The sequence below is a fragment of the Rhipicephalus microplus genome, chromosome X, assembly GCF_043290135.1.
Source record: "Rhipicephalus microplus isolate Deutch F79 chromosome X, USDA_Rmic, whole genome shotgun sequence".
NCBI classification, from domain to species: domain Eukaryota; kingdom Metazoa; phylum Arthropoda; class Arachnida; order Ixodida; family Ixodidae; genus Rhipicephalus; species Rhipicephalus microplus.
Window position 1 is genome coordinate 439,361,434 of NC_134710.1, and position 27,363 is coordinate 439,388,796.

General features: G+C 44.0%; 1 protein-coding gene across 5 annotated transcripts in view; it reads left to right on the forward strand.

Moving 5' to 3' along the window:
- LOC119160896 (uncharacterized) overlaps positions 1-27,363 on the forward strand; it is a 493,888-nt gene that overhangs the window by 382,051 nt on the left and 84,474 nt on the right. For all 5 annotated transcript variants that reach the window (XM_037413166.2, XM_037413167.2, XM_075880528.1 and 2 more), the window contains 4 exons: positions 2,454-2,545; positions 15,407-15,866; positions 22,943-23,098; positions 23,585-23,709. In XM_037413166.2, the coding sequence (XP_037269063.1) occupies positions 2,454-2,545; positions 15,407-15,866; positions 22,943-23,098; positions 23,585-23,709 (833 nt within the window). The remainder of the gene's footprint in view (positions 1-2,453; positions 2,546-15,406; positions 15,867-22,942; positions 23,099-23,584; positions 23,710-27,363) is intronic.

Genomic DNA, 27,363 nt, shown 5'->3' on the forward strand with positions numbered 1-27,363 from the left:
ATTAGATGTAACAGAATATATATATATGTGTGTGTGTGTGTGTGTGTGTGTGTTATCTGCTTATGAAATGCAATATTTTCATGACAAAAGTCAGCGCCCTATGTATGGGCGTGGAGTGCACTTCACTGTTCGAGCCCAGTCGCCCACATAAAGGTGTCCTCTCCGCATTGCGATGCGCAAATTTTTCCTCTGCCAGCTGAAGTTTGCCCTACAATTTGTTGTGTTTGGTGCGCGTGCTATTAGACCGTTATAGTTTACCAGGGCTAGCGGAGTAGTGGGCTTACCAAGATATCGGTACTGAAGTGCGCGTCCGCAGTAGTGTACGTGAACCGTACCGCTTACCGTGCGCATGGTATTTTTCAGATTTAACGTTACCATGTTTGCTTGGTTTACGTAGTGTATTCGAAACATGACGACCATTTTGAACGCCCTTTCGGAAACAATTTTTATGTAGTTTTTTGAAAGACCCATTTCTTTCACAGCAAACGGAAGTTTAAAATGACTTTGCTTTTCTTTAGTTAGCTTCGATGACCGAGTATTACAGATGAGCTAGCGTAGTTATAAGATAGCTTCCCATTTCGAACGTCTGTAGGCGTAACTAGAAGATTGGTGTAAACATAACAGGCAACATAATAATTTGTGTGTTTGGGAGGTGTTTCACAGTTATTTATTTTATTATTACTTTAAAAAAGCTTGTAACATCGCTTCGTGTCATTACACAGCAAGGCACTCATTTTTTTCGTTTTCTCGGTTCCTTCACTTATTCAACCTCTGATAGGTAGCGCCACTGTCCGCGCTAGGGAAGGTAAACCACGTAAAGCTATTCCGCTACACTAAAAGGGGCTGTAGGCAACGTACTTTTGTGACAATGTCACGCTAATATTCAAATGGCTAAGTCCGGCAGTTTTTCGAGGTCAATGGATCTGAATCAAGTTCACTTTGGTACGTCCATTTGCACGTTTGCGCCATTTATGCCAAATTACAAGCTTTAGAGTTTCGAATTCTATTCAAATGAATGTTATACCTTGCCTCGAAACGCTCACATCGCTTGGCAGAATTATTTGCAACTCTGTGCGTGTGGCTTTGAGTTTTACTTGGCGAAAGAGACGGAACTAATGTGCAACTCCAGCGTCTGTTAGTTTTCCATGGATTGTGTGGATTGGACGGGTGCTTCTTTGGTTAAGCGTGCAGTTTCGTTTTTCGTGTTGGTTGGCGTGCAACAGGTGGCAAGTGGTGTTGCGTTATGTGCTACGCGTCATTCGACGTATAATCACCATAACAGCGTAAGCGTTTTCGCCTATCGTGGTAGATGGCATTAGAGTTACTGTATATGCTACCTTTAGGTAGCAGAATGCGCTTTTGACAGAACTCGCCGCTCGCGCCATCATTCTCCGAGTGCGCTCACGTGCGAAAAAATCGTCCGTTTAAGGGAAATCCAACTTGATGGCCGCACCGGTACTGGTGACCGCAGCGCCACCAGTGCTACAACTGCACCGTCAAGCCGTCCGTCCGGCGAAGCGGTTCGGCTAGCACAGTGTGAACTGTTCGTCGGTGTTGCGGTGCTGTTTCTTGCTGTCAGTGTAAGTTTTTTGTAAGCGAGAGTTTTTGTAAGCGAGAGTTGTAAGCGAGAGTCAGTAAGTTTTTTGTAAGCGCCAACCCATAAGCAGCAACTTTATTTTTCGCGGGGGTAGGGGGCTGACTTGCTGAAGACCATTAAAACACTCATTTCTTTGAGTCATTTTCAGAAACATTCATGTACCCAGAGTTTCGGCAAAAAACCCCGTCCCTTCTCTTTACCTATGGGCCAGTGTCAGTGCCGTGTTTTAATGAGCGTACACTGAGAGAGTACATGGAGCCGCTGAGCTGCGTAGGCTCCTACATCCCACAGGGGTGGCTTTCCTGCTTATCATGGACGCGCCAGTGGGAAAGATAGCGGAACTAAGCGCAACTCAGCTACCCACGGTAGCATATACAGTAACTCTGGATGGCATTGACAGATAGTGTCATCTGGCGAACGTTGTGCGCAATCAGGCAGCTTCGAGAAATGATTGCGTCACACGTAGAAGCACACTCGGTTGGGTCTCGGTTTCGTCATTGCAGTTTTTTTGTAATAAAACATATTTTCGTACTTGTATATTGTTTCAGTGATTGGACGCATGCCAAGAGTGTCTCAGGAACATAAAAACATCATTATCCTGACATGGTCAAAAAATCACCAGAGTTGACATTCAGCCGTCCAACTTGTTTCCAGCAGAAAACTTTTCATGTTGATTTACTTTATTTGCTTGACCCTTCAGCCTCCCGTTTGATCTTAAGTACCTGCAAACCTGCATCTTAAGCAAGACGTGTTCACTCTGTAAATAAATTGATCCATCCAGCTTGGAAGGTAAATTCTGCTTCATTTGTTATGCACTGAAAACTGAATCTTCCTTCGATGTGTCTTTATTTTTCAGACCGCAAGGAACATTGCATCAACAATCGATCACGTAATGAATGTCAACAGAACAGCACTCCAGCAGTCTCGTTCTGGCAACTCGACAAATAGGTACGTGGCACCGTACGTGGCATCAGTAATGCAGCTTTAAAAAATCAGGTTGTGTAGTTGCTGCGCATATTTTCGCTATCACAATCTTGTGTCACAATGCTAGTGCTCACTGAAAAACTATGACTGGCATTTTTTTATTTATCTCAATATACCGCAGGCCTCGGTTCAAGCAGGAGTGGCAGTACATGAAGTGGATACAATTATGTCGAAAGTGACGAACACATTCCAGAGAAACAGTTCGATATAAGATGGCAAGTTAACAACAGTTTCAAAGATACCGTGTTTAGATAACGTACGAGTACCAAACAGGAAAAATCTAATACACTGATGAGAAAAAAAATACTCCTGATATTTTAGCAAGAAATTCTAACGTTTTATTGTTTACCGCAGACGATGGTAGACTAATCCAGTATGCTATTTTTGATGGCAAAAAAGTTTCTATAAATGTCGTTATGACTTTCAAGCCTCTTATTATTTTGTTGTGATTAGCTCTGGAGCAGTGCCTGGGGTGCTTTGGCGCGCCAGCGGACGCGGGCTGTGGCCCAAAGAACAAGTCAGAGCCGAGAGTTGATAAACAAACAAAATTATATTCTCAATAATGGCAGATCGAAAACAGTACACAAGTATGCACACTCCACAATAGTTGAGTACAATATGTCACCAATCAAACAACGTACTACACAGTACAATCAGCCACACTCGAAACAACGGACACAGATAACGATACGCACTACAATGCAGTCGCATGCACTGAACAACCAAGACACTTAAAGACTAAAGAGATAGAAATCCTATTCAGTCCAAAGTTCTTGGAACAAAAGTGTTGATAATACTCTTCCGAAAATCACTCACTCAAAGTCCAGCGTTGTTGTCGTTCCACTGCCCCCGAAGTTTCTCTTCCAGGAAACCTCGCGTCGGTTGTCGTTCCGCTGCCCCCGAAGTTTCTCTTCCAGGAAACCTCGCGTCGGTTGTCGTTCCGCTGCCCCCGAAGTTTCTCTTCCAGGAAACCTCGCCTCTTCAAGTGCTCCCGAAGTTTCTCTTCCAGGAAACCTCGCGTCTTCAAGTGCTCCCGAAATTTCTCTTCCAGGAAACTGCGCGTCTTCAATTGGCCACTCTCCAAGTTTCAAACTTCTTCGCCGGAAACACGTCGGCTTCACGCACGCAGCGGTTGCCACGCGTCTTCGCTCAATAGCGGTAAACACACATTCTTGCCTGTAGCTCGAGTCGTCACCCCTCAGGTGGAAATCCTCTTCTTCTCCTGCTTTGTCACTAACGGACAAAACCTTCGCCGCCTACACGGCGGAATACCCTACGCGCTCTGGCGCTAACTTCCGTCTTCTCCTGATCTCTCATCTCCGCTGCTCGGTTAAATACCTTCCGCGCGACATTCCAGAAAGTTTTCATAATTTCTTCGGCGGGATACGCAGCGAAGGCTGGGGAGAGGGCGAGATGGTTCGAAGGCCGTTCGCGACGAATGACTCAACCCAGCATCTCCACGCCCCTTTCCATCTAGAAAGTTCGAGTGCTTGCTCGACCGCCGATGTGAGGTGAGGAGGTTCGTCGGTGAACCTACACTTCCAAGGTGAGAGGGAGCGTGCCCGGGGAGTCTTTGGATACTTGTTGTCTTTTTCTTTTTCTTTTATCGTTGACTTCGCGGCGTCACTCCGGCGTTTCGTCGCGAGAATTTAGCGGCGCGCCCTTTTTTGAGCGCTCGTTTTGTGACACTGCCCCCCACTTTAAAAATATTATCTCATAATATTCAAAACCACACAAACAAGCGCGAACAGTTCCCACACTCCCAAAGACTATAACAAAGTCCATCGCTCATGAACCGTCACATTCACAATAGATCACTCTATTCAATTGTACATAGTAATTCAATCTGACACACATGAAATATAACCACCAGTACATGAGTACAACACTCCATCACATATTCCAGACAATACAAATGTACAAAGTCCTCTCATTACATCACCGTAACAAATATTTTGACTCACTCGACATACAGTTGTGACACAGGATAACAACCACATTAACTTAACATAAAGCACTGTCAAACACATTCCGGATCGACCTCGACACCTATCCTGTGCATTTCGAGCGGCGCTTGCGCCCTTTCTTGCGGTGCTTTCTCGATCTCTTCTTATTGTTTTTCCTCGTTTTGTTCCGGCGAGCCCCTTCCAATGACGGTATTTGAGGCGGCGTCTCAGCCATCGTTGTCACTTCCGACAACGTTAACGGGTCGAAACGTTCAACCGATCCGGTGACCCGCTTGTTCATGTCACAACATTGGGCCTGGTCGGCCGACTCCTTTACCTTCACACTGCCGGTCGGTTGAGGTCGTGCCGACTTAAGTCCCGCTGCCCAGCACGTGAACTCATTCAACACTATCGTCTTCTCATTCACTGTCTTTTGCACCGCGGCTTCAACTTGGGCTCGAGTGAGATCAGTCACGAGATGCTCTTCCACTGTATCTCGCGGTCGCTGGGTTGGCGAGGGCTTCATCTTCGGGTCTTCTCCCAATCGTTCTGGATCATTCGGCCCTCGCGCCCCGTCGATGTTTCCAATGACGAGGTCGGAGAGGCGGTTCGTCATGCATAGAGCAGTAACCTTTCCGCTGAAGTAAAGAGTTTTAACCTCAATTTCTGCTTCGGGAGGCATCCGAACCGTACGGTCAATTAGGCAAACTGGTTTAGTTTTGCCTGTTAACTCACATTCCCGTACCGAATTTCTCCGCATGATAACCGTGGAGCTACCGGTGTCTCTTAGAACCGTAATCTTCTTGCCGGCAACCTTTCCAGGCAGCGTTGGCATTCCCATCGTAACACAGGTGGGCTGTTTTGACAATACAGCACCCACAATAGGAATTTTCTCCCCATTTTCCAACTCTACAAATCCGTCGGTGACGGCATTATCATCAGATTTCGGTGCTGCTAGCACACAGGGTACCTGATAAGTTTGACTCGCTCCGTTACGGCATGCGTCTGCTTTGTGCCAATTTTGCCCACACTTGAAACATTTCACTACCGTAGGGCTCGTAAAGTTAGTACGACAGCTGTTCGCGCGATGACCCACTCGGTTACACAGAAAACATCGCGGAACACTCTCCGGTGCACGCTTCTTTTGTTCGGGTGCCGAATTTTTTTAATCTTCAGGACACTCCTTCTTGACCTTGGCCAAATTAGTGCCACCTTGCGCTTCCAAGAATTGGTCAGCTAATTCAAGCGTGTCTTCAAGTGACTTAGCTCTCCTCTCTTTCAAGTACAGCGACAGGCTTGGGTGGCAACTAGTAAGAAATTGTTCTCTAATTAGGAGCTCTCTAAGCTCATTGTACTCCTGTGCTGTCCCTGAAAGTTCAATCCTTCTGTCGAAATAATGGCAAAGTGGGGCGGCATACTGCGTAGCTGTCTCACCATCAGCTGGCTTTCCCGTCCGACATCTGTCCCGGAATCCTTCGACAGTAAATCTAAATCGCTTCAGCAAAGCAGTTTTCACCTTTGCATAGTTGGCTGCATCAGTCGGCGTCAGCCTACCGTATACACTGAGCGCTTCACCACTCAAGCAGGTACTCAAAGCAGTTGCCCATTGATGTTCCGGCCAATTTTGGCTCCTTGCAATCGTCTCAAATCGGTGGAGGTACGCGTGAAGGTCGTCCTTCCTTTCATCAAACGCTACGAGCAGCTTGCTTGGGTTCAAGCGGAAGCCATGATCTTCCCGTTCGCTGCTTTCAACTCTAGCTTGGACGGAAGTTTCACTTCGCTGTTGCAAACGGAGCCGCTTGAGTTCCATCTCGTGCTGCCACTGCCGTTCCCTTTCCTCTCTTTCTTCTTTCAGCTGTCGCTCCTTTGCCTCTCTTTCTTCTCTCGCCCTCTCAGCGGCCAGCTTTTCTTTCTCCAGCTCCAACTTCAATTGCTGCTCTCTTTCATCTTTCAGCTGTCGCTCCTTCGCCTCTCTTTCTTCTTTCAGCTGTCGCTCATTTGCCTCTCTTTCTTCTTTCTCTCTCTCAGCTGCCAACCTGTCTCGCTCCAACTCAGCTGCTTTTTCTTCCTTGGCTTTCTCAGCTGTCAACCTCTCTCTCTCCACCGCCTCTTTCTCCTTCTGGCTTACCCACTTCCGTAGTTCGGCGCCAGAAAGACCCATCTTCTCACCAAGAGCTACTAACTTTTCGAGATTCATTGTGCCTCGCAAATGCAGTCTTGCCGCGTGTAAAAAGTGTCTGCCTAAATCAGTCTATCGAAACACTCCCCTGCACTCGTTAACGAGAACTTTGAGCAACACAGAAAATTGTTCCGATAGCACAATCAACAACTCGAGGCTCTTTCTCACTACTTTGGGCACACTGTGCACCACAAGGTCCTCGTCGCGGACGCCAGAATAATGGTCACAGGTCCCGTTAATTAGGGAGGCGATCGCCAAGCTAATTCCAAGGGCCGAAGTATTGGCCCTCGAACCGCACCACGAAAGCGTAGACAATTTAGAAGTGGTCCTTTTTGGCGCGCCAACGGACGCCAGCTGTGGCCCAAAGAACAAGTCAGAGCCGAGAGTTGATAAACAAACAAAATTATATTCTCAATAATGTCAGATCAAAAACTATACACAAGTATGCACACTCCACAATAGTTGAGTACAATATGTCACCAATCAAACAACGTACTACACAGTATAATCAGCCACACTCGAAACAACGGACACAGACAACAATACGCACTACAATGCAGTCGCATGCATTGAACAACCAAGACACTTAAAGACTAAAGAGATAGAAAACCTATTCAGTCCAAAGTTTTTGGAACAAAAGTGTGGATGATATTCTTCCGAGAATCACTCACTCAAAGTTCAGCGTTGTTGTCGTTCCGCTGCCCCCGAACTTTCTCTTCCAGGAAACCTCGCGTCCATTGTCGTTCCGCTGCCCCCGAAGTTTCTCTTCCAGGAAACCTCGCGTGTTCAAGTGCTCCCGAAGTTTGTCTTCCAGGAAACCTAGCGTCTTCAAGTGCTCCCGAAGTTTCTCTTCCAGGAAACCTCGCTGAAGTTTCTCTTCCAGGAAACCTCGCGTCTCCAATTGGCCACTCTCCAAGCTTCAAACTTCTTCGCCGGAAACACGTCGGTTTCACACACGCAGCTGTTACCACGCGTCTTCGCTCGATAGCGGTAAACACACACTCTTGCCTGTAGCTCGAGTCGTCACCCCTACGGTGGAAATCCTCTTCTTCTGCTGCTTTGTCACTAACGGACAAAACCTTCACCGACTACACGGCGGAATACCCTACGCGCTGTGGCGCTAACTTCCGTCTTCTCCTGATCTCTCATCTCCGCTGCTCGGTTAAATACCTTCCACGTGACATTCCAGAAAGTTCTCATCATTTCGTCGGCGCGATACGCAGCAAAGTCTGGGTAGAGGGCGAGACGGTTCGAAGGCCGTCCGTGACGGATGACTCAATCCGGCATCTCCACGCCCCTTTCCATCTAGAAATTTCGAGTGCTTGCTCGGCCGCCGATGTGGAGTGAGGAGGTTCGTCGGCGAACCTACACTTCCGAGGGGAGAGGGAGCGTGCCTGGGGTGTCTTTGGAAGCTTGTTTTCTTTTTTCTTTTTCTTTTATCGTTGAGTTCGCGGCGTCACTCCGGCGTTTCATCGCGAGAATTTGGCGGCGCGCGTTTTTTTTAGCACTCGTTTTGTGACATTGACTTATCATCGTGTACACCGCGAAGTAGATTTTGAAAAGCCCTAGTTAAATGGTTGGATTGACGCAAAAAGAAATGCCAATAATGTAGCTAGGAAATATACTTGGCGCTAATACACGTCCTTGTGGCACGCCTGACAAGACACTTAGGCTGCTTGAAATATTCTTGTTCACTGAAATGAATATCTACAATTTCTAAAAATGACATTACTCATTGAATAACATTATATTAAATACCGATTGCTTCAATTTTCAGTGATATCATGGTGGGGAATGACATCAAAAGCTTTTGCGATTCCCAGAAAAACAGCATTTATTTGTCCTGTTGTGTTCATTGCATTTACAATTTATTTGGTGATCACGGCAAGCTATACAACTGTTGGGGAGCCAGATCAAAATTCGTGTTGCCAAGAGTAGCGCAGGTTGTGAACCTCTAGAGTAGTTATAGTGCCTTTAAAACTTACATGTTTGAATATGTCCAAGCCCTTGGTTGCTCTAGAACAGGTGTAGCAAAGGCCAGCTTCTTCTTGAGATGCGGATTTCAAGACGGATCTCAAGACGTCTGGAGATTCAACTTAAGATATAATTTTATCAAAGATTGTGTGTGTTGATCGAGAAAACTTGTATATTTTGCATATATATTGACTCATGTGGTCAGAAAATTTCCTTAGGAAAGTGCTGGAAATGTTATCTTGGCTGGCAGAGCTCTTGAGACCAATTGTTCGTTGTAAGCAGTGGACACCATCTAGATTTGCATTTAATTTTGACTTATGTTCAATTAAAACATGATTGCAATGTTCCACCAATTGATCCGTTCGCGAAGATATACTGAAACACATTGCTCATTTTATTAGTTATTTGGCCTGCCTGGGTAGCGATTAGATGGCATCATGTAAGCTGGGGGATATTTTTGAGTTTGAGTTTGAGTTAATTTAACCACGTGACAAGTACACGAAAATACACTGTATACGTGATTTGGTGTGAAGGAAAAAAGCTGCATTTCACAGCTTCACTGGCCCCTTCGCCCAGAAAAAAATCTAAACTACAAATTTACAAAAATTACAAAAATTAGAGGCAGCGGAAAGCGACAATACAAAAAGAAACACGCATGTGCCCCTTGACAGCAAATAATAGCATGACAACTCTTAAACACATACAAAAATATTCATAACAAAGCGATGTATGAAAAAATTAAAACTTAATAGCCATTACAGAAATCACCCAACATTCATTTACAACACAATCAGCACATCCGATTTAACATTTCAGTTTTAGACAATATACGCAGATTATCAGTTGTTAGTTTTCATTTGTTCATCACACTTGGAAAGCGGTAAAGTAGTGTTTCAAATCCATAGTTTGGGCGAGGACAAGGTACGTGCAAAGTCTCCGTACACTGAGTAACGCGACTGGCAGGATTTGGTTGCAAGGTAACCAAGATGCGTAAAAAGATACTTCCTGTGCGTATCTCTGATTTAAAAGCTGACAGAAGCTGGTATTCGTAATAACAGGTAATTCTCGAAATTCTATATTTTGCAAATATTGAAGCCGTGTACATGTTATAGGATACACCTTCAATGCACCGCAAGGCATTTTTTGTTACACGACCAGGTTAATAAGAGATGCTTTAGAGCCTGTAGACCAGACCAGATGACAATAGTGTAAATGTGAAGAAAAGAGAGCATTGTACACTAATATTTTTTGTTTCACAGGTAGTATGTTCTGGCATCGACGCAACACACCTAAAATTTTAAAACGTTTGTGACTAATGTGTTCGGCATGGTAATTCCGTGCCATGTGTTCTTGAAAATGCACAGGGAGAGTTTTAACTGTTTGACAAAGTTTAATTTCAACGTTAATAAGTATTAGTTTGTGAGACGTTTCAAATGACCTTAGTGTAGAGAATTTGCCACAGTCCAGGCATATATTTTATTTAGTATTTCATTAGCAGAAACAATGATGTCATGAGCCGTTTCCCCAGAAAAAATATACTGGTATCGTCCGCGTAGAGTACATATTCTACAGAGCTGTCAACACGTACAATATTGTTGATAAAAGTATTGAATAATAGGAGTCTCAAAATGCTCCTATTAACGTTCACGGATGATACTATTCAACCATTCTTAACGTTCACGGATGATAATAGCTCTCGGTTGATTGATACACATTGTTCCCTATTAGATAGGTAGCTTCTTATTAGAGCTAAAACGGTACCACCCACTTCATAACAGTCAAGTTTTTCTAGCATAATATCATGGTCTATTCTATCGAAAGCTTTCAAGAAATCTAGAAATATTCCTAGGGTAAGTTTTTTTGCTTCTATATTTCTTAGAATCAATTCCTTTTGGTATAGTTGGGCACTTTCGGTTGAGAGGCCTGACTGAAAACCGAACTGTGACGGCGTAATAATGTTGTATTTATTAAAGAAATTATGTAACCGAGTGAAAAGTTTTTCACACTCCTTAGAGAAAGCTGGTAAAATCGAAATTGCCCTGTAGTTTCCTAATTTGCTTTTGTTCCCACCCTTATATATAACCGTTACTTTAGCGTTTTTCATTCTCTGAGGAAACAGCCCAGTGGCGAACACGAGATCATAAATATGTACTAAGCAGGCGCATGTGAGATCTAAAATGTATATTATTAGTTCTATTTTTAAGTCATCTATGTCCTCGCTTTTACTCAATTTGAAATGCTGAAAAAACGCTGATGACCTCTTGCGCGTCTGTAGGATTAGCAAACACAGAATTATTTAAAGCAGGAGGCAAATAACCTAATTAATCACAATTATGACTACTGTCAACTATTGAGGTAAAGTACTCGTTAAATTTGTTTGCTAGTACTGCACTTTTGTATATTTTATTTTTGATCACCATCTCACTATTATCATTACTCACTTGTTTGGTAGATATAATAGCATTGTGTTTGCTCCATAATTGCTTAGAATCGGTGACACCGTCAAACATCTTGAAGTGATAATCGCGTTTAGCTTGTTTTTGTAGTTTAGTGAGTTTATTTTTGTATACCTTAAAAGCTTTAAATTTATTCGTGTCTCGCTTTATCAGAAACTCTTGATACAACCTATTTTTTTATTATATTGAGTATTGCGGAAGAAATCCAAGGTTTACGCGCCCGTTTTGGTCTCTTTAAAGCTTTGTAAGTGAAATGTTTTTATACACAGAGCATAGAGGGTCATTAAAACAATCATCAGCGAGATCAGCAGAAAAACCAGATAGAACGTTGTTCCAATTTAGAGTTCTCATTTCCTCTCTAAAAGTAGATAGCGTTCGCAGATGAATTTGTTGAAAGTGAACGGCAGGAAGGATTTGACTCCTTACACTGGTTATGTTTTCTATGACTAGATATATGTCCAAATGATCACTTATCGGGGCACGCAGGACGCCTGCCTATAACCTACTGTTTGTACTACTTGTAATAAACAAGTCTAATAGAATCGAAGTGGTATCAGTAATACGTGTTGGAATTGTAATTACGTTTGCTAAAAAAAAGCAAGAAGGTCTGAAAATCTCATCTGTTTCTTTGTGTCGCTCAACATATCTATGTTAAGATCACCTCCCAGCACTAGTTTGTAATTAAATTGGTTAACAACGGAAATAGGTTTTCTAAATATTGAATAAATGAATGAAAATTGCCCCTTAGTGGCCTGTAAACTGCAGCAAAAGTGTAGTTGTGATACTGTAATGTTAACGCCTTAAGGTCATCGGTGCACAGAGACAGACCTTCACGATACCCATACGTTATTTCTGCTTTGACATACAAGCATACACCACTACCAATTTTCAATTTTCTATTTTGGTACACAACATTACATCCGTCAATATGAAACACGTGCTTTTCACTACGGTACTAAGTTTCAGGCATCATAATAACGGAAAAAATTTAAACTCATCAAGAAACAAAAGAAAGTTTTCTTCTTTCGAACGAGCTGACTGCATATTATTGTGAAGGAATGTCATGGGCTGCCTATGACGGTCACTTACATACGATTTCAATTCAGAAACGCTAGAATACATTGCCAATGCTTACAGCAGAAATATAAGTCTACTATTAAGCTAGACTACTTAAGGTAGATCCGCCTCAGAAGTTACATATAAAACAGGTGTCCTCTCTGCTTTCCGCATGAAGATCCTGCCCTGTGATATCCATACATATTTCCATTCTCTTTCACGCCTTGCTTGCCGCGCCTTATTGAGCAGAACCTTCCTTTCCATGCACACGTGTTCATTTATATATACAGGGTTACTGTTGTCAAAACCAAGACGAGTTTTATCTAGTCTAATCTTTTTTGCTGCGGACAACATCTTGTCTTGCGCCGTTCTGGTGAAGAATCTGACGACCACATTTGATTTCTTTTTATCTTTAGATAGTACGCGGTGGGCGACGTCAATGTCATTATCTGTGACATAAGTTCCTAAGCACTTGGCGATGTTTGCGACAGTTTTCTCCAAAATTTTTTTTCGATTAGCGAAAGAACTTGGATTTCAATATTCATATTGCGGCTGTATTGCTTCAGCTCGAAAATCTCCCGTCTAGCTATTTTCAGGTCCCTCCGCAGTTCTTCGTTTTCCTTACGACACTGCGCACTCTCAGCCTTTACCACGTCAATCTCCTTGCGAAAAGCCTCCACGTCAGTCCTAAAAAGCTCAAAGCTCTCATTCATGCAGCCAATAGCACCTCGAACACGTCCAAGTTCAGTGAATTTTTCAGTGTTCGAGGAAGCGACCTTAGCTATCTCACATTTAACCTCTGTGGAGAACACGTCAAGTCTTCCCACCAGATCACCTAGAAATTTCACGACCCCTTTAATGCTATTTGGCTGCCTCTCAGCAAGGGTCACTGCAATATTGCCCATGTCGCCCGAATTTTTATCCCCCATTGTTTCAAGCACTTCAAGTAAAAATTGCACGAAAATGCTCTTGCGCACTCAAAGCAAGAGGCAAAGTTTGAAGGCAAAGTTTATTTTGAATGGTGAATCGACAAACAGCGCCAAAACTTTTTTTTCACTCCCATCGCATGAAATACGGTGGTGGTTCCGGAAGGAAGTCATACTTGGCGGTATAAATTTTGTTCTTTATCGTGGCCAAAAAACTGTGTAGTTTGCTAAATATTCCGCGCTTGCGGCAGCGTTTAATTCTTTTAGATGTAGGTTCTCCTGCGTTACCCACGGATACTCTCAATCAACGCATTACCTTTTCAAAGAAACGTGATAAGTTTCATGATAGCTCTCGATATTTTTAAAGAATGACCACATTTTGTTCACATTGTCTATTTTCCCGAAATTCGGAAAGAATGAATCTAAATGAACTAAAACGATATTGTCGTCCGCATGCGCACAGTCTTTGAAATATGTAGTTCGAGGTAATTTGTTCTGTTTGTTTGCAATAGCCTCATAGAACACAAAAAAACAATATTGTGGCCAGAAATTTCATTTTTAACAATGATACATAAGTCCTTGAATTAACTAATAACGAACACGAGGTTAAGTATTGAAAAAGAATCTACAAAATGAAAGTCACAAAATACTAGTGGAGATATTGCGAAACTAAGTTCTTTTGTTAAGAAATTTGCACTGGCTATTTCTCGTTGGTCAGGGCACAAGTATCGGCAGTTTATTTCTGGGAAATTTTAATCACCACAAAGAAGTGTATTCGAACGTGATGTTGTCGGCATGCGGTGGCAGCTCCGCTTTGTAAATCTTGCATTGTCCCAGTGCAGATAGCGTAGTGTTGAATTACAGCCTGTCATGATTAGCGGTGACAGCAAATTGCCATGAAGAGCACAAAGCAATCTGGACGATGAAAAACAGGGGAATCAACAATCGTACCTTCCCGGCGCGCCCAAGTCAACCTAAAGCGACTGAGAAACGGTCGAAAAGTGTCTAAGTATCAGTAAAAAAATTGAAAAGGGCATTTATGACATCAGAATGGAGTAATCTTTTCGCGATTTTATACGACATATATATCATGAAATAGTGAAGGTCACAAAATTTCAGCAGATCCCACGCGGCATAGGAATCGACGCAATGTGAAGCATGCGGATGGGAGGACGTTAGTTACACAAACTACACGCACTGCCAACATGAACTGCGGTAGACTTAAATGTTTCATTAGCACATGATGGTGAATACATGCACACACACTACGAATACACGTACATTTGTGACGCCCATGTGCCCATGGGTCATAAGTACGCATCCAGCTGGCTCTCAACACATCCTTAACTTGGGCTGGATCATTGTAAAGTATCAGCACTATCAGCAGAAATGTAGTTGCCCATGTGTTATAGCAGCGATGAGGGGCCTATATTAACTGAACTGTGACGTATAGTTTATTTTCTAGAAATTGTTGATGTCTTTTATGAAAAAGTTGTCAATGACACTACTGTGCCTCGTCGTGGGCGCGGAATTCGGGAAGGCTCTCTCTACGTACAAAAGTCTTGCATGTATTGTGTGAACCTGGTCTCAAATACCCATCTTAATGTCGCCAGACGATGGCAAACGGAAAGCTGATATTCAGCGCTTGTGCGAGTGAGGATGCTGGCCCTAGACACTAGTTATGTTAGGTTAGCGAGAAAGTCACTATATCTGGCGGATTTGCGATGATCCAAGCAATACTTATATCTCCTTGGAAGCTTAGTGACTTGTATTGCAATAAAAGTTATACTGACGATCTCGGGTGATTTTCGCAGTTGCCGTTATGTCCTGTATATGAATGTATATATTATTACAGTGAGTTTAATCTACCGAACTCACAGCAGAAACAAGAAAAAAAAGGGTGAAAAGAATAATGACCCTCAGTACTGCACGCACTTCCCATCCATGCTCTGTGAATAAGCCTCTGATCAACGTTATTTACAAGTCTCGTAACAATATGTCATCAATATGCAGAGATAGGTACAAGCCTTTGCAGGAGATGATTTGAACAGCTAAAATTCTAGCTGTTTCACAAAAATGCTGGTGTACGCATGTTGGCGCATAAAGGGGGGGGGGGCGCATACAAAAAAAATTCTTAGTGTGAAGTCGACTAATGGAAGACCTTCTTCTAATTTCTTAAGGCTCAAGTGAAGCAAGCATGTATTATTCATGAAGGCTCACTTTGTGACACGAAGTCATCAGAGAGTGTTGTTATATTTTTCTTCTTGCTCATTGATTGCTTGCTGCAGAATCCTCACTGCCATAGAGGAGGCCTCCGCAGCGCTGTCCACATCCACCGTGATCTTCAGTGGTTCTGTGGCTGTGGGCAAGGTGGACATCATAGAATACAACCGGGGCATTGCCATTCACCTGCGAGACAACAGTACATACCACTTCAGTGACCCACAAAGCATCCCCAGGGGCACTGACGCCGCAATCATTCTTGCCGAACCCAATGCTTCCATACCACATCTCACGATTGCACTGATGCCCGCTGGTGCACTGTTCAAGGAAATGTGCAGAAATGACACCGAACACGAGGTTGAAAGAAATGGCACCAAACTCGAAGTGGGAAAAAATGACAGAAATGTCGGCTCCACGTATGAAGTGTGTACCCAAGTATTGCAGGTGAAATACACCATTGATGATGGCACCGCAAATCTGACCAGTAGTAATGCGAGATTCAGCTTCTTCTTTCGTCAGACATGTGTAAGTACACTTAAGATCCTTCTGATTGTACATATTAGAAGTTAAGAAATGTTGTCTGGCATAATTCAGTCAGCATGAAACATGTGTTTTACTGCATTGTTAACAAAATATTTTAGGATCCAACATTTTTTGAAGAAGGAAACTGCTTACACTAAAGTTCAGGATGCATAATTCAATAAGTATGAAGATTTCAGAAACATATCTTGCACTCATTGCTCTAGCGCAGCTATTCTAACACACAAACTAGAGCAGCAATTTCACAAGGGTTAAATGCACTAATTTTTTAAAGCGGAGTTTCTTCTCAGAGAAGTAGTTATCAAATAAGGACTGTCAAATGCACTGCTGCGTCATGCAATTCAATACAAAGTGTGTTCTTACGCATTATATCTCGTAAATGACTTGAACACCAATACATTACGTAGCAATTCTTTGACAATGTATATTTCGCGACTGCTGCCACACTCTGTATCTGTTCCAAGTGGTTGATACATTCAATCTTTTAGGCTACAATTCAGATATTGTAGGGCATAGCATGACGTATTCTGTAAGAAAGATACTCAGGTATATGTTTTATAAGTAAATCTCTTTTTTTAGAAAATCTATATTTGTGAGTTAAATCGCGCCCACTAAAATAGTGCTGCGTACCAATCTAGAACCGTTTTTTGATATAACAGTAGATACGCATTGCGGGTGCATATGTGTGGTAAATGAATGTTAATTGTGTACTGCTGACCGTGAAAATGTAGAGAGAGAGAAAGAGATGAAGCTGAGGGCAGGAAGGTTACGTAGTTATGAGCATCTGATTGGCTGACCAGCACTAGGGGTGGAAAATAGGAACACGAAAGAGGGTGTGGGAAGAAAAAAACAAATGGAACAAAAACAAATGTGCACGCAGGAGACAACAAAAACAGGCGCACACACATAGAGAGGTCGAACAGCGTTTTGACTACAATCGTTCAGAGAGGTCGGTCAATTGCAAAAAGCACAGCGCTTGTAAGACCTTCTTTCGTGAAGTTGCATCCTTACTGTATTGTGAAATTCGTACCTCCGCGATAGAGGTTTGTTTATAAAATTGAAAGCGCCCAAAGGCATAGTCACTGTGCACTATATTGCAGGTAGTCACAAAATTTATGTTCAAAAGTTTCTTTGTTGCCACAGTGGTCACAGGTGGTTATATCAGCCATCTCACTGCGGAAATCGTAGGCGTTGGCAAACGTAGTGTCCAAGCACAGCCGACACATAAGGGTCCTGTCTACTCGGCGATGCTTCGAAGCGAGTTCAACACGTAGCGTAGGGTCAAACGAGTGCAGTCGGGCATGCTTGAAGTGCATGATGATGATGATGATATGTGGGGTTTAACGTCCCAAAACCACCATATGATTATGAGAGACGCCGTAGTGGAGGGCTCCGGAAATTTCGACTACCTGGGGTTCTTTAACGTGAACCCAAATCATGCTTGAAGTGCAGCTGAATCCATTGTGACGTGAACACTGGCGAGCAAACCAGCGTAGCTGCCTTGAGCTTTCGGTCCTAGAATGTGATAGTAGCACCTTATGGTCTTTTGCGTGACTGAGCCGGCACCAGACTGAGCCGGCACCTTGATTGGCCAGTTCATTGTCGATGATTGCGCAGTGACTGGGTAGCCACTGAAACGTAATTTGGTGCCTTTTCTCAATCAGCTGAAGTTTAAGCTCAGCTGTCTGTAGTATCAGCGTCTCGTGCATCCCGCGGCGTAAGACTGGGGGTCTGCATTACCACATTCGATTCGCAGAAAATAGTCTACTTGTGTGTTAGTCGAGTAATGACGAACTGTAGTGTGCCACGAAGGGCTGTCAATTCTGCTGCCGTTGATGTTGTTGTGTGAAGTGTCTTGAATTTAATAGTCATGACCAACCTTGGTAACTCGACTGCGCCGGTTGAGCTGTTCGGCAGAACAGATCCGTCACTGTAGATGTATCTTGCGTCTCTACTTTTCATACAAGAGAAATGGTGAGAGCTGCTTAAGTGCTGGTGACGATAAATTGGCTTTATTCTGGGCCCCAGGTACGGTAATGTTCATATTAGGTTGAGCGAAGCACCATGGAGGAGCCAGAGGTCCAGCGGCGTGTATGAAGGAAGTTGGTATCGACAAATTATGCGCAGTCTCTGTTTGGCAGTAAGACGTACGAGATTAATACTCCGGTAGAGAGGGTAGTTGATGGCGGGGAGTGTAAGCAAGGTGTCGTATATGTGTGTCTTCTGCACTTCCATATCAATTTGTGTTTTGATTAGTTAGTGCCTTGCGATGGTGATAGTCCCCACTGTTGATGCACGTTAAACCAAGCCTACACAAATCTGGAATGCCTGAGCCTGAACACTTTCAATCGTCCGTAGACTTGCTTCATTTCCGTTGGGCAGCGCAGGTAAGTTGCACGAAAGAAATCAAAGAAAAAGAACCCTGTTTAATCGAAACTTGGTGATTGGGAGATTCGCTGTCTATTTCATGTGAAGAACTTCAACAGGTGACAGAGGCCTGTCAATCGCTTTTTCATGTACAGGAGGGCTCCAGAGATGTCTCTGTCAATAATACACCGAGCAACTAGTACGTTCCGAGGTAGGGTATCAATTCGCCACTTATCGTTTCGCTGTATCTCTCTGTTGATTTGCGCGTGAATTCCACAAGCACACATTTTTCGCAGGAAATTCTAACACCTCACTTGCGCAGGTGAATGGCAGCTTGTGTGTTCGCTCCATGAATCTGTGCTTGCAGCTGTAGACGCGTTACTGCAGAAGTCCAAGCGCAGATGTCGTCAGGGTACATTGACAATCTCCCAGAGCATGGCAGGTGCTCATGGCGACTGATTAGCTTCAAGGTGAAGAGCACAAGGCTCAGTACTCCAGCCTATGAAACATCACGTTGGATGTAATGTAGAAAGTGGGTCCAACTTCGATTGTCACGAAAACGAATTTCTCTGAGAGGTAGCTGTGTAGCCACTGAAACACCGGACCACCCACTCCTACCGCTTTGAGAGTGGCGAGGATAGCTTGATGACTGACATTGTCATACGCCCTTTTAACGACAAAAATTTAATAAAAACGCAGGCACGATTGTGTCCTTTTTTCGTGTTGTACGTAGGGGACCAGGCTGACGGCACTGACAATCGATGAGCGACCACGGTGAAACCCCGTCATAGCATCTGCGTAGATGTTTTGATGCTCTAGGTACTATTCTAGGCGTCCTAGAATCCATCTTTCCATTATTTTGCCCACACAACTAGCCAGTATAATCGGGCTGTACGGTGTGAGCACCAGTGGAGACTTTCCAGGCTTCAGTAATGAAACCAGACGACTAGTCTTCCAGTTAACTTAGAGTGTGCCCTCTCACCAGAATTTGTTGCATGACTAGAGGAGAGAAATTCAGGCATGCACATCAAGCTGACTCAGGGCTCTGTAAAAATTTCATCAGCCTCAGGTGCCAATGTCCGTCTACACAAAGCTAGTGCGGCTTTAAGTTTATGAATTAAAAAGGGTAGGTTCATTCAGCCATTGCGTGATGTCGGAACGCCACGCGAAGGCGTGAAGCTGTTGTGATCTCTGATCTGACCACATGAGTTCGCATAAAACTTTTCTGCCACGTCAACCTCCGATCGCTGTTGAGATAGGGCTAGAGCCTTAAATAAAAACAGCTGAACGGGTAGTGTCCGGAGTCCTCTTATTGTCCTCCATAAGCATGAAAGGCGCTTGTGAGAAATTACCAACTCACAGAAGGCAACCCAAAGTTGTCAGTCTAGAATGTCTATCCGCTTGTGCATTTTATTCGGCAAGCGTCTAGCACTGCTTAAATCCTGAAGTGTTTTGTGCGTCGGTACCTTCTTTTCACACGCCGTCGGAGAGCCCGAAGTCTATTTCTTTCTATGTCAAAATTCGTTATTTTCGAAAATACAATTTCAAAAAGCATCTCAAGCTTAAGCCTCAACAAATAAAAACCAATGAGAATGTGCTAACAACAAAAATGTCTCAATAGCTGCTAATATAATAGTAAAATTGTTATAACACTGGTGATAGACCTGTTTTCTCCACAATAGGAAGAAATATTAGAGACGATCAAATTTTGTTATCGACGTGGTTTTTTTTAGCAAATACTACGAAACTTTTTGTTAGATTGCTATTTTCTTCGACAGATAATCTTCTTCAAAATTTATGGGACTTGACGACAAGTAATTGAAACCAGGCAAAAAGCGTTAACGTTCTCAATGTTAATGCCTAGAAACACTCAGCGCGAAATTACTGTGTCTGAAGATGAGTGTTTCATATTGCTCCTACTTCCGTTTTACTGAAAAGGTAGAGTTCTTGTATTCTCATTTCTGCTTTTGCGACTCGCCAAAAGTCTTCATATAAACCTTACCTTTTGGCCAACAAACATTGCGCAAGTTCACAATGACTGTTGTATACAAAGACACAACATGTAAATGGCATATTTTGAAGGCACAAACAGGCGTTCATCTATTCTCAGCTTGCAGCTCCACAAATTTCATAGACATGCTTCAAGAACAAGTTTAAAATTAAAAAAAAAAGATTTCTTCTGGTCCGGACTGCAGCGCGAAACGAAGGCAGGTCTTGCTAGCACAGTAAATAATTGAGCAGACACAACATTCACTTTCAAAAAATGAAATATTTTCTGTTAAGAAGTAATGACCTCTTCTTTGTTGTGGCATTTGGCCGTTATAATGATGTACGTCACTAGAAAATCATCTGACATAAACAAGATGATATTTGTCTCGATGGCATGGGTTAGCATTGTGCTATTTGGTTTGGTAGAGGGCTGTTCTGGTCCGCTAAATATGGGTTTATACGGATATATTCAGGTAATAGTTGCCCCAGATATTTTATTTCTGCAACGCAGTGAAAAAATAAAAAGTAGAAAAATATCAACATATATAATTAAAAAAATGAAACATACCTTTTCTGCGGAATGCAGATGAAAATTCAGGTGTCATTGGTGTTTCTCACGCTGTCATATAATATTTACAAAAGCTGGTATTCAAAAGTCATCACAGCGTATGCAATTATTTATGCTTTTTATTTTTCATAAAAAAATAACTATTGGCTTCTTTTGAGTGCAATTAAATTGTCTTTGTGACATTGTAACTGCACTGCCAGAAACAAATGTTATATGGCATGTGTAATGACGTAATTTATTCAATACATTTAAGCGCATTGAGAATTACCAGGAATGATAGCACTGTGAATGTTTGTCGCAATTTCTGAGAACCACATATATAAACTCTGAGAAAAAGAACATCTGAGTTCATCGAATAATTTCTTGGAATGCAGCAGAACTCACCCAATAAGTTTCTTACTGCGCCGAACGAAAAGAAATTTCATTGTCCGGGAAACGTGTAATGCGAGCATGGGATAAAGATTTGAAGTGCAAATAAACAACAAAACAGATAAATAGTACCCTGCTCTTCCGCTTCAAGAGAATTTTAAAGACGATAGTTTTTTTTGAGAACCTTCGACACAAAAATTTTGGTCTGGCTGTCGGTCTGTCTGTCTGTCTGTACGTATGTATGTACATTTGTCTGTCTACACTTACCAATACCCCAAATGGCCGACACCATCCACAGAAACTCCCTAGCATTGCTCAAGAATCAGCGTTCGTAGTTGTGCGATTGTCAATTAAAGAGCAATTATTGAGCATATCTGAGGCACCATAACAACACGTCAATATTCTGTGTGTCGTTAAACTAGAGAAAGCATACGTAAGTAATTATAAGGACCATAGCCTTTATCACGCTGCGCTGACAATGGAACAGTTGCACGAAAACGCAAGTTTTTCCAACGCTTTCTTATGACGTCGCGGTGATGGCACCTGCCCGTTCCTTTGCGTTCTACAGCTTGTTGCCTCCGAGACAGGCACACAGGCCACGCGCTTCGTTTTCGAAGATAGCTGCCAGATAGCGCTCATGTCTCACGTGTGACTTCACGATGCGCTCGTTCGCCTCCGCTGCACGCTCGAGGTACTATAACGCAGCGTCTCCAGAATACCATTAACCAATTTTCTTGCGCAGAACAATAAAAAAACGTTTTGTTCATTCTCTCCAGACGCAACGCTATCGTCTGTCGACGACATTTGCAATGTAACATGCGGATACGGGCCAACGTTTTTTTTTCCTCAGCGGTTAAAAAGTTATTCATTGAAGCCTGCCGTTTATATTGTGTCCATGCCGGAACCACACCCGTTTCGAGCTTTTCAATGACCTTCTGGAATTTCAAAATCCTCGACTCATTGATGTACTTGCTCTGAATGTCCAGCACTAGGGGCAGTTTTTACATATCAGAGAGAAACGGGGCGGGAGTGTCAATCCAATGAGATTTTAATTCACAACTTTTTCTAGGTTTTTTGCATTACTGCATTACAAAATATCATACACTTTTTATTATAGTTCCCGAAGTTTACCGTCGCAAAATCACCATATGATTATGACAGATGTCGTAGCAGATGCCTCAGCAAACTTCGACCAACTCAGCCTATTAAACGTACACCTAAATCAAAAATTTAAAGAAGGAAGTTCAAGAATTTTGTTTTCATCGTACTTGCGGCCATCCCAGACGTGATCGATTCCTCGACCTGCGGGTCAGCAGCCCAGTGCCTTAGCCACTAGACCACCGGTGCGGGTGAAGTAATTTACATGCGAAATTTAGTAAGTGAGGAGCGCATTAGTGGGGTTCTACGGTACACAAGAGTTTGAAACAGTAAGCAGCTTATTTACGAATGCGAAAGTCCACTTTGTTGGTTACCTGGGTCGCATGACCACCTTAAAAGCACATTTTATTTTAAAGCACGACGCGTGCCCGCATTCGATATTGCCGTTGCTGCACATTGCAGTTAGCCCAAATTTACTTAAAGCCTCGACTTTAAAGATAGCTTTTAGCGCAACTGTTCCATTTTACGAATCATTTCGTCACTGCAATTTCATGCTTCGTAAGGTTTTAGTACCAACCTCCGCCCAATTTATAAGATATGTTGTCTTTGGCGCTATTTCCCAACTAGGCAGCGTCTATGAAGATGCTAATTTTTTATGTCTGCTTTTCAGGATATATTACCTACTAAAATTGAGTGCGTATTCTGGGATATCAACGAAAATGAGGGGCTTGGTTCATGGTCTGGTGATGGATGCGAGTACCTCAACATGGTGCATGACTACCACCTCTGCAATTGCACGCACTTGACTAGCTTCGCCGTCATATTTGTGAGTAGCAAGAATTATACTCTACTGCAGAACTGCTTTCAAGTACTTTTAGCTTCTCGACATTTCAATGCTAACATTGCCAGAAATTATATTATTCGCGTAAGCTAATTTTACATATAGCATAATAATGCATAATCTTGTATGGCGCCAAATTGTTTTATATACCAACAAAATATTTACGTACAAACCATTAACACATGCAATTCCTGTGCAGCAAGAAAACTTTAATGATTCTAAAATCTCGAGCATAATAAGTAGTTGTATCAAAGTAATCAGCTCTAAAAGTAACATTCAAAAAGGCACGAGTATACCTCAGAGAAAAATTAAAAGAAACTACTTTATAACGTACAACCTTCATATATTAAGAAAGCCGTTGGGAACTTCTATCACATAGAAATGCTGACAGGATTCTAAAGCATGGTGAACTGTTGCAGCTGCTGCTTTCTTTTGTAAACAAGACTGCTGAGCGTAGTTGTGTTTTTGCAGAGATATGACAAAAGCCAGGAAACAACGAACGTTCATGATACTGTTCTCAGCTACTTGACTTCATTCGGGATAGCTGTCTCTGGCTTGGGACTGTTCTTCGTCATTCTCACATACATTTGCTATAGGTAAGTGTTTTATAAAAACAAATAATGCTGATGGAAATTCTAATTGATTTAGGCACTTACAGTGCGCAAAACTTTTCAATGTGGCCTGGTGCAGGTCTTTTTAACGCTGTGGGAGAGCAGAAGGCTCCGCGCAGATTTATTTATCGAATGGCGGACCTCAGACAGCCATGCTGTTTGAGCTTGTTCTTTTTCTTCTCCACCTAATAACTTCGTGTGATACCGACTTTGGTGAATCTGTCAGTAATTGAGTGGTTTTATAAAATATATATGATGTTTTAGACTATTGTAACTTATTTATGAGAAAAATACGGATTACCTAGTACACGTGTCGCATTATTTATTTTGTTTATGTCTTTTACTTTGTCGTCTTTCTGACGCCACGCGCACTGTCCACTACATGCCCCCCGCTCTCTCCAGCAATGCTGGCTTTGCCGTTGGGCTGTTTATTCGCTTTAGATGGCGTTGCCAGCGTCCACGTGAGCTGCGATTATTGCAGGCTATGTTCGCCGCGCACATTATTATTGCTGTTACTGGCTACTTGGCGCCAAATGGGCAACTCTCCGACCCTGTCGTGCAAGAAACTTTGAGGTGGACACTATGGTTCCCATCTACCTACCTTGAACTTCAATTCTGCCGTAGTTATCAGCCTTTTTTAGGTTTTCTGAAAATAAGAAGTAAATCTAAAGAGTAATCATTATTTGTTTATGCCTGTCTCTGCTGTTGCGTTATGCGCGCACTTGCTCTTGCCCCACCAACAAGCCACTGCGCATCACAGCCCCTAAGAAGCACCTCTCCGGTGGAGAAATTAATTGCATGTGCGCATGTAAGAAAACGAATGGCTATGCGGGGCATTGCTCTGAGTGGCTATGAAAGAGGAAAAGGAAGAAAAAAGCGCTGTCTCGTTACTGCCTCTCTTAACGAGGGCACCTCCACAGGTAAGCGCAGGGACGGGGGATGGGAATTAAAGAGACAGAAGAGAAGAGGTAAGAATAGAGTGGTAAAAAGCATTCGATCACTCGTATCGCACACGCGTGCAAGAAACAAACGTGAAAGCGCGACATACAGAAAGGCCCGTGGAGAAGCCGGGGGTGTGGAGATGCGCCCATCAAGGGAAAGCAAGAGAGGAAAAAAAGAAGAGAGAAAATAAAAGAAACCACTAGACAAGTGGAAAGAAGGTAGGGTGCTCCCGAACTGATAGTGAAGGGGAGAGAGTGTCTGCTGCAAAGGCTAAATGCGCCCACATAGAGTAGGAAGAAAAAAAAATAAGAAAAAAAACAAGGAGAGGGAAAAAAAGCCGTCAGGCAGCTCCGAGCAGCCCATGTAAACAAGTACACGTGGAACTCGGAGCAGGAAAAAAAAAAGGCGTGGTGTGCAGCGCGACGTAGCAGTAGGGAGAGAAGGAAAAAAAAGAGCGGAGTAAGGATACGCGCAAAGAAAGTATACCAGACGCAACCAACTGGGACTTACCACCAAAAAGGCCAGCGGCACATTGATTTGCACGATTTATAGCGGACGGGAGCCGGCTTCTTGATAACCGGGTGTGTTCTCCAGGTTGATTCCAAACTGAAGAAGGCCCAAGAAGCAACATTGCGATCATAGCCCTCTGGTAGGGCCCTGAGCGCCACTCGAAGTGCTGTAGCAAGGGCGGTCAGGAGCTCGTTCCTTTTTTGGACCTCAGGTTGCTGCGAGGTTGCAGTAGCGGGCTCCATCGTCGTGCTTGTGTTGACGGTGACGGGAAGCGGCGGTTGGAAAAAAGCGCGCGGTGTCAGCGTCACTGTCGAGCGCTTTTCGACAACAGTAGGGGCCGGCTGAGCTGTGGCCGAGAGCGGGGCAGTCGTCGTTGTTGTGGGGACGACGGGCGCACTCTTTGCGAGACAAGGGGCGGCATCCGAGGTGGTGTCACCGGTACCGGCAAGCGCATCCCGGAAGGAGCGACCCTTGATGATGGAGGGGTTGCTGCCAGGGGTCCTAGCGTGCTGCAGGGCTTGGCGGCGAGTCACCGTGCCGTCAGTTGAGGCCATGATGACCACGGCTTTGCGATGAAGTTGCCAGGCTGGACAGCGGGGCTCGGTTGCAGGGTGTTTCCCGCTGCAGTTTAAGCAACGGGGGTGCGCTGCACACGATGCTGGGACGTGCCTGAGGCCGCAGCGCAGGCACCGTTCGTCCCGATAGCAGGTGGCGGTTGCGTGCCCGAAGCGGCCGCAACGGGAGCATTGCAGAGGCCGGGGCTGACGGGGTCGAACTGGGCGCCTTTGCTTATAGAGCAGGATATCCGGTGGGACGGTAGTCCCAGCGAAGGTGAGGGTGAGGCAGTTGCCTCTGCGTACACCGGACACGATGGGCACAGGTGAAGCAAGGTTGTCGGCGAGGTCCTCGAAGGGGATCGTTGGGTCGACTCCAGAAACCATGCCAACGCAGGTGTTGAGGTCGAGTTGTTTGGCTCGAACTTTTGTTGCACAGAGCGTTCCGACCTCAAGTAGGGCAGTCAGATCGGTGTTGGGATAGCTGTCCGCAGCAACAAGGTTACGCCGGAAATTCACCCGCACTCGCTTGGTGGCTGGGAACCCCAAAAGGAAGGCGGCGATCGCATCCCTCGAAGCAGCCAGGAAGTTAGCCTTCTTCCCGACAGGCCGAAAGATGATGGTGGCCGCACATCCAATCGGAGGAAGGTCGTCAGCAACGTGAGGACCGTCAGAACGCGGGAGCGTGCTTGGAGACACACCGCGCTCGCTGGAGGCAGACGCCGTTTGCTCGGCGGCCGGAGTGGTTGAAGGAGATGAGGAGGTGTTGCTGCCAGGGGGGTATCCCTCGCAGATAGCCACGGCCGTGGCAGGAGACGAGCAAGATCCAGTATATGCCTTGCCTTTGCTCGAAGCCGCGGAGACAGCAGCAGTGTGATGGCTGCTGACTTTCAGCGGCGGGGGTTGTTTGGAGCTAGCTGGCTTGGCTGGGGCCTGCTGCTGCTGCTGTGTTGGCACCGAAGATGATGCCGAGGCTGCCAGAATGGCATCCTGCTGCGTAGATTTTTTTCTGGTGCCTCGCCGAGGCGCCGTAAGTAGCCCTTAAAAGGGCTGCACGCGATGAGCGCGGAACGAAGTTCGGGGTGAGGACAGGAGCGCAATAACACACGTCCTTCTTGCTTGAAAGCTCATCCGCCTTTTCTTCCCGGGGCATTGCTCTCACCAGATTCCTATGTGAAACACAGCGCGTTCTCAGATATCTGAGAACATGATCAGATGTCTGATTTTCGATCAGAATTTTCTGCTCTAAGCTAGTCTGTTATTATTCTGACATTGTAGTAATCTTGGTTTATGGTTTCAAAAAAAAAACACCTTCGACATCTAACGTTCCAGCTGAGTGGTTTGGTATGTTAAAAATACTTTTGCAGAAAATGTATGGAAGACAAAATGCGCAGGCACACTGAAAGTAAAATTATTCATATATGTTGAACTTACCTGCGATTTGCTAAAAAAAGAACAGGTGGATAAAAAATGTCCCTGTTATACTCGGATTTCGTTTATTCTGGACCCCATTGTTTATACTGTGAGTACTCTACCCATAACGTCACGTTGTTCTTCTGTTTGGCTTCAAAATTGGCACTAAAGTTAGATTACAAGGCTACTTGTCTGTACCCTAATCTTGACTTTGACTCCG